Here is a 15,159-nt window from a genome sequence, read left to right as displayed (position 1 = left end):
TGGACAGAGATCCTGCAAACCCTAAGAGACCACAGATGCCAGGCCAGACTACTTTACCCAGCAAAACTATCAATAACCATTGATGGAGAAAACAAAATATTCCATGACAAAAACAAATTTAAACAGTACCTATCCACAAATCCAGCTTTACAGAAGGTACTAGAAGAAAAACTCCATCCCAAAGGGTCAAGCTACAACCAAAACTACTCAGGAACTAGATAACTATACCATGGCAAAAACACAACTACACAAACGCTCGACTAGAAACAACATCAAAATTAAGACTCTTAACAGTCACTGGTCATTAATATCTCTCAACATCAATGGTCTCAATTCTCCAATAAAAAGACACAGACTAACTGAATGGGTGTATAAACAAGATCCAACATTCTTCTGCATTCAAGAAACACATCTCACCCATAACGATAGGCATTACCTTAGGGTAAAAGGTTGGAAAAAAATATTCTAAGCAAATGGTCACAAGAAGCAAGCAGGCGTAGCCATTTTAATATCGAACAAAATAGACTTTCAACCAAAATTAGTCAAAAGGGATGAGGAAGGACACTTCATACTCATCAAAGGTAAAGTCAACCAAGATGACATCACAATTCTGAACATCTATGCTCCCAATACAAGGGCTCCCACATTTGTAAAAGATCTGCTAAAAAAGCTTAAGCCACACATCAATCCCCACACAATAATAGTGGGAGACTTCAACACCCCACTCTCACTGAAGGATAAGTCATGGAAACAGAAACTATGCTGAGAAACAACAGCATTAACCAATGCCATGGTCAAATGGATCTAACAGATATCTATAGAACCTTTCACCCAAACAAGAAAGAATATACCTTCTTCTCCACACCCCATGGAACCTTCTCCAAAACTGATCACATCCTAGGTCACAAAGCAAGCCTCAATAGATACAAGAGGATTGAAATAATACCTTGTATCCTATCAGATCACCATGCTCTTAGGCTGCAACTCAACAACAACAGAAATAACAAAAAGCATACACCTACGTGGAAACCAAACAACTCTCTGCTAAATGACACCTGGGTTGGGGAAGAAATAAAGAAAGAAATCAAGGAGTTTCTGAAATTCAATGAAAATGAAGGAATAACATACCCAAATTTGTGGGTTACATTGAAAGCAGTGCTAAGAGGAAAATTCATAGCACTAAGTGCCTTTAAAAAGAAATTAGAAACATCACACAACAGCATCTTAATGACACAACTGGAAGCCCTAGAAAAAAAAAGAATCAGAAACACCCAAAAGGAGTAGACGTCTGGAAATATTCAAACTCAGGGCTGAAATTAACAAATTAGAAACTAAGAAAACAGTCCAAAGAATCAACAAGACCAAGAGCTGGTTCTTTGAGAAAATCAACAAGATAGACAGACCGTCCGCCAAACTAACTAAAAGGCAGAGAGAGAGAGAGAGTATTGAAATCAACGAAATCAGAAATGAAAAGGGAGACATAACAACAGACCCTGAAGAAATACAAAGAATCATAAGATCCTACTTCGAATGCATATATGCCACAAAATTTGAAAATCTAAGGGAAATGGACGATTTTCTTGATCAATTTCACTTGCCAAAGTTGAGTGAAGAACAGATAAACAAGCTAAATAGTCCCATTTCCCCTACAGAAATAGAAGCAATCATTGATAGTCTCCCAACCAAAAAAAGCCCAGGGCCAGATTGTTTCAATGCAGAATTCTACCAGACCTTCAAGGGCGAGCTACTACCAATACTCTTCAAGCTACTTCAAAAAATAAAAATGGATGGAACATTACCAAATTCATTCTATGAGGCCATAGTCACATTGATACCTAAACCTCACAAAGACTCAACAAAGAAAGAGAATTTCAGGCTAATTTCTCTTATGAACATCGATGCAAAAATACTAAATAAAATACTGGCAAAACGAATACAAGAACACATCAAAGATATCATTCACCATGACCAAATAGGCTTCATTCCAGGCACGCAGGGATGGTTTAATATACGGAAATCCATGAATGTAATCCACCATATAAACAAACTGAAGAGAAAAAACCACATGATCATCTCTTTAGATGCAGAGAAAGCATTTGATAAAATCCAACACCCATTCATGTTTAAAGTTTTAGAGAGATTGGGGATAAAAGGCACTTTCCTCAACATAATAAAGGCTATATATAGCAAGCCAATAGCCAAAATCAAAGTAAATGGTGAGATACTCAAGGAAATTCCTCTAAAATCGGGAACAAGGCAAGGCTGCCCACTCTCTCTTCAATGTAGTACTCGAAGTTCTAGCCAGAGCAATAAGACAACAAAAGGAGATCAAGGGTTTCCAAATGGGAAAGGAGGAAGTCAAATTATTCCTATTTGCAGATGATATGATAGTGTACATAAGTGACCCTCAAAATTCCACCAGAGAACTCCTACAGCTGATAAACACCTTCAGCAAATTGGCTGGATACAAAATTAACTCAAAAAAGTCTGTAGCCTTCCTATACACAAATGACAAGCTTGCAGAGGAAGAAATTAGGAAAGCCACACTCTTCACATTAGCCACAAGCAATATAAAATATTTAGGAGTTAATCTAACTAAGCAAGTAAAGGACTTGTTTGAAAAAAATTTCAAAACTCTGAAGAAAGAGATTGAAGATGACATGAGAAGATGGAATGATCTTCCTTGCTCATGGATTGGGAGAATTAACATAGTAAAAATGGCCATGCTACCAAAAGCAATCTACAGATTCAATGCAATCCCTATCAAAATACCTACACAATTTTTTTTAAAAGAAATTGAAAGTTCAATTCTGAACTTCATATGAAAAAACAAAAAACCCAGAATAGCTAAAACAATCTTGTACAATAAAAGGTGCTCCGGAGGAATCTCCACCTGATCTCAAACTGTACTATAAAGCAATAGTAATTAAAACAGCATGGTACTGGCACAGCAACAGGCTGGTTGATCAGTGGAATCAAATCGAAGACCCAGATATATGGTCACTTGATTTTTGACAAAGAAGCCAAATCCATTCAATGGAAAAAGGATAGCATCTTCAACAAATGGTGCTGGTCTAACTGGAGGTCTATGTGTAAAAACTGCAACTGGACCCATATTTGTCACCTTGCACAAAACTCAAATCCAAGTGGATTAAAGACCTCAACATAAAACCAGAGACACTAAGTCACTTAGAAGAAAAAGTGGGGAAGAGCCTGGAACATATTGGCACAGGAGACAACTTCCTGAACAGAACACCAACGGCCTTAATGTCAACCATTAATAAATGGGACCTCATGAGGCTGAGAAGCTTTTGTAAGGCAGGAGACACTGTCAAGAGAACAAAACGACAGCCTACAGACTGGGAAAAAATCTTCACCAACCCTACATCTGACAAAGGTCTAATATCCAAAATATATAAAGAACTCAAGAAATTAAACACCACCAAACCGAATAAACCCAATTGAGAAATGGGGCTTGGAACTAAACAGAGAATTCTCAACAGAGGAATATCAAATGGCTGAGAAACACTTAAAGAAATGCTCAACCTCCTTAGTCATCAGGGAAATGCAAATCAAAACAACTCTGAGATTCCATCTTACACCCATCAGAATGGCTAAGATCAAAAACTCAAGCGACACCACATGTTGGCGAGGATGTGGGGAGAGAGGAACACTCCTTCAATGCTGGTGGGAATGCAAACTTGTACAGCCACTTTGGAAATCTATCTGGTGCTATCTCAGAAAAATGGGAATAGGGCTTCCTCAAGACCCAGCTATTCCACTCCTTGGAATATACCCAGAAGATGCTCCAGCACACAACAAGAAACTTTGCTCAACCATGTTCATAGCAGCATTATTCATAATAGCCAGAACATGGAAACAGCCTAAGTGTCCCTCAGTAGAAGAGTGGATAAAGAAACTGTGGTACATATACACTATGGAATACTACTCAGCTATTAAAAACAAGGAATTCCCGAAATTTGTGGATAAATGGATTGAACTAGAAATGATCATAATGAGTGAGTTAACCCAGAAGCAGAAAGAATCAAATGGTATATACTCACTTATATCTGCATACTAGCCCAAGGGGCATGTCCCACGAAAGCCTTCACTTACCAGGAAACTGGGACAGAGGGGAGGACATCCTATTGGGACTCTAGATGAGAGACGCATGGGAGAATAGCAAAATAAAAGGATACAGAGGGTCCTAGAAACCTACAAGTAGAACAATATGACAGGCAGATTTGGGCCCAGGGGTCCCGCTCAAACTAAGGCACCAGCCAAGGACAATATAGGCAGTAAACTTTAAACCCCTACCCAGATCTAGCCAATGGTCAGAACATTCTCCACAGTTGAGTGGAGAGTGGGATATGACTTTCTCACGTACTCTGGTGCCTCACATTTGACTATGTTCCCTGGAGGGGGAGACCTGGTGGCACTCAGAGGAAGGACAGCAGGTTACCAAGAAGAGACTTGATACCCTACGAGCATATACAGGGGGAGGTAATCCCCCTCATGGGGGGGGGGGAATAAGGGGAAAATGGGTGGGAGGGAAGACTGGGAGGATACAAGGGATGGGATAACCATTGAGATGTGACAAGAATAAATTAATTAAAAAAAAATCTCCAACGAAGTACTAGCAAGTAATTTATACAGCATTTTAAAGGTACACATACCCTGACTACATGGATTTATTGCTAAAATGCAAGTGTGTTTGGTTGAACATTTTGAAAAAATGACTATGCAATATACCATACTAACTGAAAAAACAAAACATACTCAGGAATACCAATACACAAAAACAGCTGACTAACCTCCGTAGAGCTGGGCATGGAAGCACATCCCTTTAATCTCAGCACTCAGGAGACAGAATTTAAGGCCTCTGTGAGTTTAAGGTTAACGTAGCCTACATAGCAAGCTCCAAGCCAATTAGAGCTACATAGTGATACTGTATCTTAAATAATGATGATGATAATAATCAATAAGTCACTTATAAAAAGGTCACAGTAAATATATCACTCGTCAGAGAAAGACTGAAGCTTTTCCTATAATACAAGGTTAAATAAGTGAGGGTGCCCTTTTTATCCAATACAATATGTAAAAATCTTAGCCAGAGCAATTAGGCCAGAAAAATAAATGTCATTAAAATGGGAAAGAAAAAAGTAAAAATATTTGTAGATGATAGTATCTTGTATGTAGGAAACCTTGATTCTACAAAAACAAAACAAAATCCTGTTCACATGAATGAGTTCAGTAAAGTTCTAGGAGAAATAAAAACATCAGCCATATTTCTACATACTACCATAAGCAAATCTGAAAAGGAAATTAAGAAAACATATTACAATGCATCCAAAACAATATATTTAGGAATAAATCTAAGCAAGGTAGCAAAAGACTGCTAAAAGGAATTAACAAAATCAGAAGCCAGTAGAAGGTGTGTGTACTCGAATAGAAGGTGTGTGTACTCGAGTAGAAGGTGTGTGTACTCGAGTAGAAGGTGTGTGTACTCGAGTAGAAGGTGTGTGTATTCGAGTAGAAGGTGTGTGTACTCAGGTAGAAGGTGTGTGTACTCAGGTAGAAGGTGTGTGTACTCAGGTAGAAGGTGTGTGTACTTGAGTAGAAGGTGTGTGTACTCGAGTAGAAAGGTGTGTGTACTCGAGTAGAAGGTGTGTGTACTCAGGTAGAAGGTGTGTGTACTCAGGTAGAAGGTGTGTGTACTTGAGTAGAAGGTGTGTGTACTCGAGTAGAAGGTGTGTGTACTCGAGTAGAAGGTGTGTGTACTCGAGTAGAAGGTGTGTGTACTCGAGTAGAAGGTGTGTGTACTCGAGTAGAAGGTGTGTGTACTTTTAGATTAGAGATTTATTAAGCTGCCTACACAGACGAAAGCAATCTACAACCAATGCCTATCAGAATTCCAATAGCTTTTTTACTTTTACAAGAGAAAATTTTTATCCTAAAGCTTATATGGAAACCTAGTAGAGCTCAAATAGCCAAAATTAACTTGAAAATATCAAAGTTGGAGATTTCGCTCTTTCAGAATTCAAAACCTAGTACAGAGATATATTTTTTAAAAGCACAATATTGTCATATTTATAGTGACCTTCCTAATGAATTTGAGTGCTATCTCATGTCCATATGCTCCAATGGGAGCACATACAGAACCATGCACTCAAATGTTTGAGTGCTCAGAAATAACCCCGCAAACATATGCTCAAATGATCTTCCACAAAGATGCCAGAATCAATTAAAGGGGAAAAACAGTCATTTTAACAAATACGATGGCAAGCGAAATCTCCACATGTCCTTTCAAATGCACACACCAAGATGATATAACCCTCAAAAAAACCCAAAAAAACAAAAAACAAAAAACCAGTGAAAACTTTATATATTGGCCTTAGCAGCGATTTCCTGAAGAAATCTTTATAGGCCTGTGGCTATAACAGTACTATTTAGAAACAACCTAAAGGTGAAAGCTTTCACCTAAACTAAACGCTCTCCATGGAGGAATGAATAAACAAAGTATGATGTGTGCCATATGAAAATTCTGCCACATACACGGTATGAATGAGCTGTCCAGACATTACACTAAATGAAGTATTCCAGTGAAAGAGTGCATGTTTCTACTTATGAGGAACCTGAAGTCATTACATTCACAGAAACACAATCAGAAGGGTGTGTCAGAGGGTAAAGTGTGATGACTGCAGTTTCAAATGTATAAAATGACATTATGGAGACCTGTCTCACACTGCCATTCATACATGCAACGCTATACATCTAATAAGGTTATCATTTTCAATTTTCACTTACAGTAAATATACTAAAATAAGTTGAGGTTAAATAATGTATAACTCAGGCTGGAGAGATGGCTCAGAGCAGAGCACTGACTGTTCTTCCAAAGGTCCTGAGTTCAATTCTCAGCAACTACAAGGTGGCTCATAACCATCTATAATGAGGTCTGGTGCCCTCTTCTGGTGTGTAGGCACAAGCAGGGAGAATACTGTATAAATAATAAATAAATCTATTTTTAAAATGAATAACTCATAACTCATTGTGAGAACTGTTAAATTTAATACCCATAGTTGAAAACAATAATTTTAAATAGCTATCTGCCTATGCCCCAGAGCTTCTTGATTTTACATGTTGACCGAGCAGTTCTACTTACCTTGGCTTATCTCTTTTTTCTCTTTGCCTTTCAAATTCTCGTCCTCTGTCCTTTCCATCTCTTGGCTTTTCTTCTATCCTGTCTTTCACTTTATACTTTTCTTTGTATTTTTTCCCCAGAATGATGTCTTCTAGTATAGGAGGAGGTGGACTGGGAGTCCGTGGCCCTTTCTTTTTACTTTGGTTGCTTTTTGAATTCCTAAAGGTACACAAAGCAATAGTTAGAGGTCTTGGTATTTCTGGAACCCCACCCAGATAACTGTAAAGCGCTTTTTAAGAAACAGCAACAATTCTTTTCAATCACTTGCCCTTTTACTATTCTGCATACTAATAACCAATATCCAAGGAAAAAGCAAAAAGGAACAAAGAATTTATTTACTGTTTGTTTTTTGAATCAATGCTTGTTAGGTATATCATTCTATAGAGTAGTTTCTAAGAGAAGTTAGAGACAGTGGAAGAGTGATAGGAAAAGTATAACATTATAAAAACAACTGGTAAAGTTGTTTTTACAAAAAGCTTATGGAGAAAAATAGATAAAAACTATCACTAGCTGTGGTGATGGATGCCTGTACCAGCCTTTGGGTGGCTGAGGAAAGACTGCTGTGAATTCAAGGCCAGCCTGTGCTTCACAAAACACCAGGTCAGTCGTGACCACAGAGCAAGACCCTGTCTCAAAACACTCTCCCTATAAGAAACCAAATACAGAATGAAACATTCCTATAAAAACATGACTGTTATAAAGATCTTTAACACACTTCAATACTTCTGTGCCTGTCCATTTGAATATCTAGCCAATTAAAACTACATATTTGTGTACAAAAATGAAGCTTCTTATATCATATACAGAAATTAATTCAAACTGGATTAAAGACAGAAAGATATAACCCAAAATTTAAAATTCCATGGGGGAAAAAAAAAACATGAAAGAGAATAAACACTTGACTTGGCAATGATTTCTTGGCCACAAACCTATGGTGCAGAAAAGACGAGACAAATGGTACTTCAACAAGCAGTCTCAAGCACAGGACAGAAGTGATATTTGCAAATCATTCAGAGGTGATCACAAGAATTTTTACTGTTATTGCAAATCCACATTCTCACCACATATACACCAGCATTTTCCACAGTGTTTCATTTGGAATGAACACAGATAAAATGCAGGCATTTGTCTACAATAAAGAGCAACTTAGGGAATCATGCTATCAAAAACCTCACCGTGTAGGCCTGCCTGAAACAGATGCTCGAAACTTTTTAATCAATTTCAGTCACAAGTTTTGATCATAGTAAAGAAGGTACAATTAATTACATCATCTAAAAATGGCTTCCCCAGCACTTTTACCAAACATCCTTCCAATTCTCTGAATCTCATTTAAGAAGTCATCATCAACTCTGAGATCATACAGATGGTCTTCTCAAATTCTGGAGTTCTGCCTTTCGTGGCTAAGCATTCAATATCCTGTTAAGTGGTTTTGAGGTACAGACTCTCATTTGGCCTTTTAAAAATAGTTTTATGTGGCTTTAATCCCTTACATATTTAAACCTGGTCAACTTGGCTTTATATGTGGCACAAAAGCTTACTTGGACCCCATTTCCATGTTAACAATCTTTTCCAGTGATCTCTTTTTCAGAGCACTACTGCTTTTGATAAGAAAGACAAGGCGCCTCAAAACAATTGTTTCTCTATTCAGCTGATCTGGCTTTTCTGTCTGATACTTATAAGACATTCTTCTGTAAGCTTTATTTATTTTTACAAAGCCCAGGGACTTTTTTCTTTTTCAACACCTGCCAGCACTCAGTGAACTGTTCAAGATGAAATGTTGTGTGTTTTATCTCATCACTCTGCTGCATGGCCCACATCTGTGTGCGTCTCCTGGTCTCTCAAGCCAAGTCCCTGTCATTCCCATCTTTCTACCATCCCCACCCTTCTGTCATGATCTCAAATGTGTCTTCCAGTTGAACAGTTTTCTTTTAAGTCACAGCATTCTACTAATTCCATATTTAACAATCTCAGTGTACATAAAACATCTTTTCTCACCTAAAATGTCTTTACACAGATCTTTTTCCATTCTAAATCAAACCTGTCAATGCAACACTCTTATGAATGTGGTACATTTATGAATCTAGTATCTAAATTTATTTCTGTTTTCTGTATGGACACTTTTGAATATGCCATCTGCTCCCAGTATTTACTGTCATCTTAGGATTTTAAGGAGCCTCTTTATTCGTATTTCTGGTGCAGTTTCATTGAAGCTTATTTCATATGACCTGGAATTCTGCAATCTCAAGAGTCACTGGATATATTACTATAATGGATGGCCTAGTCCTCAGAATTCCTAGTAATATTTAAAAAGCATAAAAGCATTTGAATCATGGTCAGCCTTCAGAAAACTGAGCTCCTTGGTCCATATCCCTGTTATTAGTGTAGACAGACCAGCCTCTTAGAGCAGGTAAGAGAGTCCTAAAATCTGATGACTGAATGTTTGCATCCTTGCCTTCTACCAGCAACCATTGTACACACATCTTAATACATTATTTATGAGAGTACAGAAACCCTTCATGTACAAAATGGTAATAAATGTCATTATTTCTAAACATCTGCCCACTTTAAAGAGACACAACAGGGGCTGGAGAGTTGGCTCAGTGGTTAAGAGCACTGTCTGCTCTTCCAAAGGTCCCGGGTTCAATTCCCAGCACCCACATGGCAGCTCACAACTGTCTGTAACTCCAAGATCTGACACCCTCACACCAATGCACATAAATTAAAAAAAAAAAAAGAGAGACACAACAATACTTGTCATTTGTGCTGATTTTACAGATGAAAACATGGAGGAATTCTTGGCAAATGTCTTTCTACATCACTGCACATAGTGTAGATGAGCTGAATACTCACTATCTCCCTTCTGGCCTGGTGCTGAGCCATACTCTACTCTCTGAAATGACTCTTCAGATTTCCATCCTGGCTCCTGTACACCACAGAGCTTCCGAGGTGCAACATCCAGTTACTTCCCTTATACATCCCATTCTCTCAATTTCTTGAAAGCCCAAGAAAATTCCAACATGGTCATAGGGTGCATGGTTAGAGGCCCACATGTGTGAAGGCTCTAGACCAACCTTGTGTGTCATCCCTCTGAAGGCTGCCCACCCCAGCAGTTCACCAATTAGGCTAGATTGGTTGGCCAACGAGTTCCAGGGTCTTTCCTGTGTCTGTCTCCACACTCAGGAATTGCAAGTGCGCACCACCATGATGTGGGCCCTCAGGACCAAACTCAGGTCTTCACACGTCCAGGCCAGCACTTTAGAGACACCCATTCTGATTCACTGTACATGAGAACCTACTGCTGTGTTAAACCGCTAACATCCTAGGATTTAGCTACCACCATAACCAGAATTGTCTGACAGAACTTACTAAAATGAGGGCAACGGCAATGTGTGCTGTATGTGTGGGTGTGTGAGTGTATAAATAACTATAGAAGAGGTCATGAATTCAAGAGGTGATGGGAGATCATGAGAGGACTTGGAAAGGGCAGAGGGAGAAATGGTATAAACACAGTGCATTCATGTATGAGATTCTCAAATTTAAAAAGTTAATAAAGTTGGAATTTCTTCATATCACCATTAAAAGCACAGAGCTGACAAACAAAACTCTATTACACTGCTTGTTTTCCAAATGAAGGACAGAGATCAGGAAGATCCTTTACCATCTTAAAGTCTATTGGTTATCCTTTTAGCAACACTAAATCAATACACACCTCCTACTCATGGCATAGAGCCCACTGTCTACTCTTAACATTAAATCATTCTGTAACTGTTTTGAACAACTTTAAACATATTTCATATTTCTTTTTATAAAAATATCTGTACAGAAAGCGTCACTTGTGTTAAGAAAGCAAATGGTCGAAACAGAATAAATCTGTGATTATAAATCATTATAATACACATCTCCAGATATTATCATGCTAGACCTTACAGTGAATATCAAGGAAAGGAAAGGCTGACTTGATGTGCCTAATTACATCTTCTCAGTATGCTAACTTAGAAAGACCAAGGAGTCTGTGTGTCTGTCATTCAGTTGATTGATTGGCATTGGTTGAAACAGCCTACTCAATTTTAACAGAAATTCCAATCCTTGAGTTTAATGTCTCCCAACAATTTATAATATGATTCAGCAACGAAATTAAAGTAGGTTTCCTTCAGGTTACAGATGTAGCTCAGTGATACAATGATTACCTAATACTCAAGGCCCTCATTAACTGCCAGCAAAACACACACAAACACACACACACACACACACACACACACACACACACACACAAAAACACACACACCCCACATCTAACAGATTCAATGCAATGTAATGCTGCACAAAGACTCACAAGATAAGTCAGCAGGTAAAAGTACTTGACCTGAGTTTGACCCCGGCGGCCCATGTGATTGATGGAAGGAGACAAAGACTACTAGAAGTCAAAAGCTGTCCTTTGACCTCCACATACAGTGTGCTGTGGTGTGAGCACACCCACCATCTCATACACAATAATAAATATTAAAAATAAACACTATACTTGCACAAAGTGTGTTAGTACACATCCCTGTGATCCCCACACTTGGGAAGTAGAGATCAGCCTGCTATCAGTTCCAGAATGCTTTAGAGATGGGCCTGAGCTACGTAAGACTGTCTGAATTAAAAAACAAAATAAATAATGTTTTACAGGACCTTCTCTCTCTATTTTTAAAGGTACATCTTAAGGTAAGCAACATACTGGAATATATGAAACAGATCAATTAAATAAAAGTGATAAAATCCAAATCAATAAATCAAAGGATGAGCTAATAATAAATGAAAATAGTAAAATATTATATTAAAAACAGATTAAAATTAACCCTTTATATCTAAGTAGTTATTTAAAAATTCTATGAAGAGAATAAATGTCAAAGAATGCATAGACAGAAAAGTAAGAAAATAAGGGCTGTTTGGGTAACATAATTTGTTGGACAAATGGATAAGCTGAGGGCAAGCTATATAACTACTAGCGAGGCAAGAAAAGAGCAAGTCAGGACAGCTCACACCCTCCTTCATACCCTTCGTAACACCACTCAATCCCAGGAACAAAGAGAGGACTCAAGAGCATTTGTTGGAGGAGCTATGGGAAGATGGAACAATGAACAATCGAGGTTTCAATTTTCAAGCTTAAATTTAATAAAGATTGTAAAATACACATGCCACCCCTAAAATATAAGGCAGACAGCAATTAGGACGCAAGGACTCTACACAAATTCTGATAGGGGAATATATTATGTAGAATAAGGAAAAATGGGGAAACCTAACAGAAAATTTAGAATTTAAGCTAGAGCCTGTAGGATTGAATATGGAAATTAGGCAGATGGGACAGAATTAAATAAAAATATATTGACAAGACAGGAAAGGTCAAAACATAAATATCATTCTTAAGGAATCTGTTTCATTTTAAGAACAAAAAAAGTTTTTCAACAGTATAAAAATTAATTAGAATTGTTCTTCTTAGATTTCTTTTACAGCATCTACAAAGAGGATGGGCTGAGGTATGCTTGCTCAGAGGAGGGCACCACATTACATAGGCAAATACCGTAAGTGGAGTCTGAGCTGTGATCTGAAACCAGGAGATAACATGGGCTTTTACTGTAGATTCAACTAAACAGGATTTGCTAAATAATCAACATGAGGGTATGTTTTTAGTTAAAAAATAAAATAAGTGTATGTATCTTAATTCAAACTTATACAGTGGAGGGATATTTAAATGCCTCCTATCTTGTTCCTTATGTTCCTTAATGCAATTCCAGTTCATTATTTCTATTTTTATTTAGCTGATGACTCTAATTCTAGTCAATACACATATTGCTGGGTAGAGACTTTAAAACATCTAATAACCTGACATATAAACAAAGTACTAAGTAGAACACTCCCTGTATATAATGCTTAAAGACTGAAAATATGTAGTATAAATACTAAAAGTGTTTAAAATGTTAAGAAAAAAATCTACCTGAACAAAAAAAAGTTGCAGGGTATATTTATGCTCCAATTCAATACATAAAAATAGTACTTATTTTGTAAAAATGATATACACCGGCTGAAGTATTTTTCAAAAAATCAGCTGGGCATAGAGTCACACCCCTGTAATCCCAGCACTCAGGAGGCAGAGGCAGGTGGATCTTTGTGAGTGTGAGGCAGCCTGTGAGTCCAGGACAGCCAGGGCTACACAAGAAACCCTGTCTTGAAAAACCAAACAAATAAAAAAACCAAACCAACTAAACAAAACCAAAAAACTCCATAGGCATACATACTACACAAAATCCCAGAGTTAGGAAACTCCAGCGTGTGGACGTGACATGGATATTTGCTCACTGTCTCTATAACTTTAACTCTAAGAAGGAAAGAGGTTAGACGATGGTATCAGAATCACTTTCTACACCCAAGTTAAGTAAGTAGTTCTGCGGCTGAGATCACCCTACTGACCTCTGCTGGTCCAACAGTGGAGAAGCCACCACAGCAGCCTTCCGCTCTTTCTTGCCAGCTGAAGATGTCTTGGGGCTGGACTTTCGCTTTGGTGATTTACTGGACTTTCTCAGAGAGGGTGATGGAGACAATTTTGATCTAACCACTTCTGGGGAAACCTGTCAAAGTAATTTAGTAAGTCAATTCAGATACTCATGAAACACAAAAAGCACGTACCTTAAAACAGTCACAGGGGGAAAAGCTGAGAAAAAATTAAAAGACGGAGCAGTCCCCCCACTGACAACCAAGTCTACCTCCACAACTCATGCTTATAACTTATGTTAACTAAACTGCCCTAACATATACAGATACTAAGAAAGCACTTTAAAGTTAAAAGTTTTCAAATTTTCCTCAGGAAAATCAGAAATTATTTCAAAGTGAATTCTATTTCCATACCTTAGAAAAAGTAGACAGGGCAATCTAGAAATATCATGGGCCTGCTGATATGGGTAGAATCTCCATTTTGTATCAGGCTGATTGGTATAGGCAATGGAGTGTCAGTTTGGTTCAACAGCAAAAACCCTTTAACTTTAAAGTCATGTAAAGATTAAATGATTAATCTTTTATGGTACAGCTGATACATGGGGAGCTGACCAACTTATCACTATCCAAGTATGAGCTAAGACACAGCATGGAGTTGACTTATGTCATCAATATACATGTCTATATTAATATCACATTCACTTCAATATACACACCTCCTTTTGGATGATAATTTCTTCTCTCTTATCCATGTTTTCTTGTTCCAACTTCATTAATTCTCTCTGTATTTTCTGACGCTTCATTTCCAAAGATAACTCATGAACATAATCATAATTAATATCTCCATTGTCAGAATCTTCAAAATACAAATTCCACTATTTGTTAGACATTATTTTAATTATGTACAGAGACTCAAACTTTCCAGCTAGTATTTATGGAAATTTCAACATGTACACTTTCATTAGAATAATATTCCTGTAAAGAACTGAATTCCTTTTGAAAATCTAATAATAAGTTTCTATATTTTTTTAAAGTGTCAGGGTTATCACATTCTTGGGTTTCATTACAAGAGGTTTCTAACAGCTACCCTGTTCCCTCCCCCATGATGGTTGTTCCCTTATTTGTTCATCATGTAAAACAACATTTTTTAAAGAAATCATTACAAGAGGAAAATATATGAAAGTATATTGGTAATCTTATAGGCAGATTCATTGTCATAAAATAAAGCATAAAACCCCAAAGGTTTGAATACATAAAAGTTAAAAATGTTTTTATAACTAAATGAAGAAATTAAAGGTAGAAGTTATACCAGAAAATACTTGACATATGTAATCATTAGTAAAGATACCATATAAACATGTAATGAATATCACAGATATATCAGAAGATAAATCTGGTTAAAAGCTAATGACATTCTAAATAGGTAATGCCTAAGAACTAGAAATGACTAACGAATGGAAAACCCACAACAATCATAGGAGAGGGAACAC

General features: G+C 37.3%; 1 protein-coding gene across 3 annotated transcripts in view; it reads right to left on the bottom strand.

Annotated features, from left to right (window-relative positions):
• The window catches only part of Zc3h13 (zinc finger CCCH-type containing 13), a 70,682-nt gene that overhangs the window by 29,752 nt on the left and 25,771 nt on the right, over positions 1 to 15,159 (bottom strand). For all 3 annotated transcript variants that reach the window (XM_051160841.1, XM_051160838.1, XM_051160840.1), the window contains exons 6-8: positions 14,386 to 14,525; positions 13,649 to 13,806; positions 7,163 to 7,360 (exon numbers count right to left, since the gene is read on the bottom strand). In XM_051160841.1, the coding sequence (XP_051016798.1) occupies positions 7,163 to 7,360; positions 13,649 to 13,806; positions 14,386 to 14,525 (496 nt within the window). The remainder of the gene's footprint in view (positions 1 to 7,162; positions 7,361 to 13,648; positions 13,807 to 14,385; positions 14,526 to 15,159) is intronic.

This window comes from Acomys russatus, chromosome 18 (genome assembly GCF_903995435.1).
Source record: "Acomys russatus chromosome 18, mAcoRus1.1, whole genome shotgun sequence".
NCBI lineage: Eukaryota > Metazoa > Chordata > Mammalia > Rodentia > Muridae > Acomys > Acomys russatus.
Note: the sequence above shows the minus strand (reverse complement) of the source record. Positions and strands in the feature narration are given on the sequence as shown.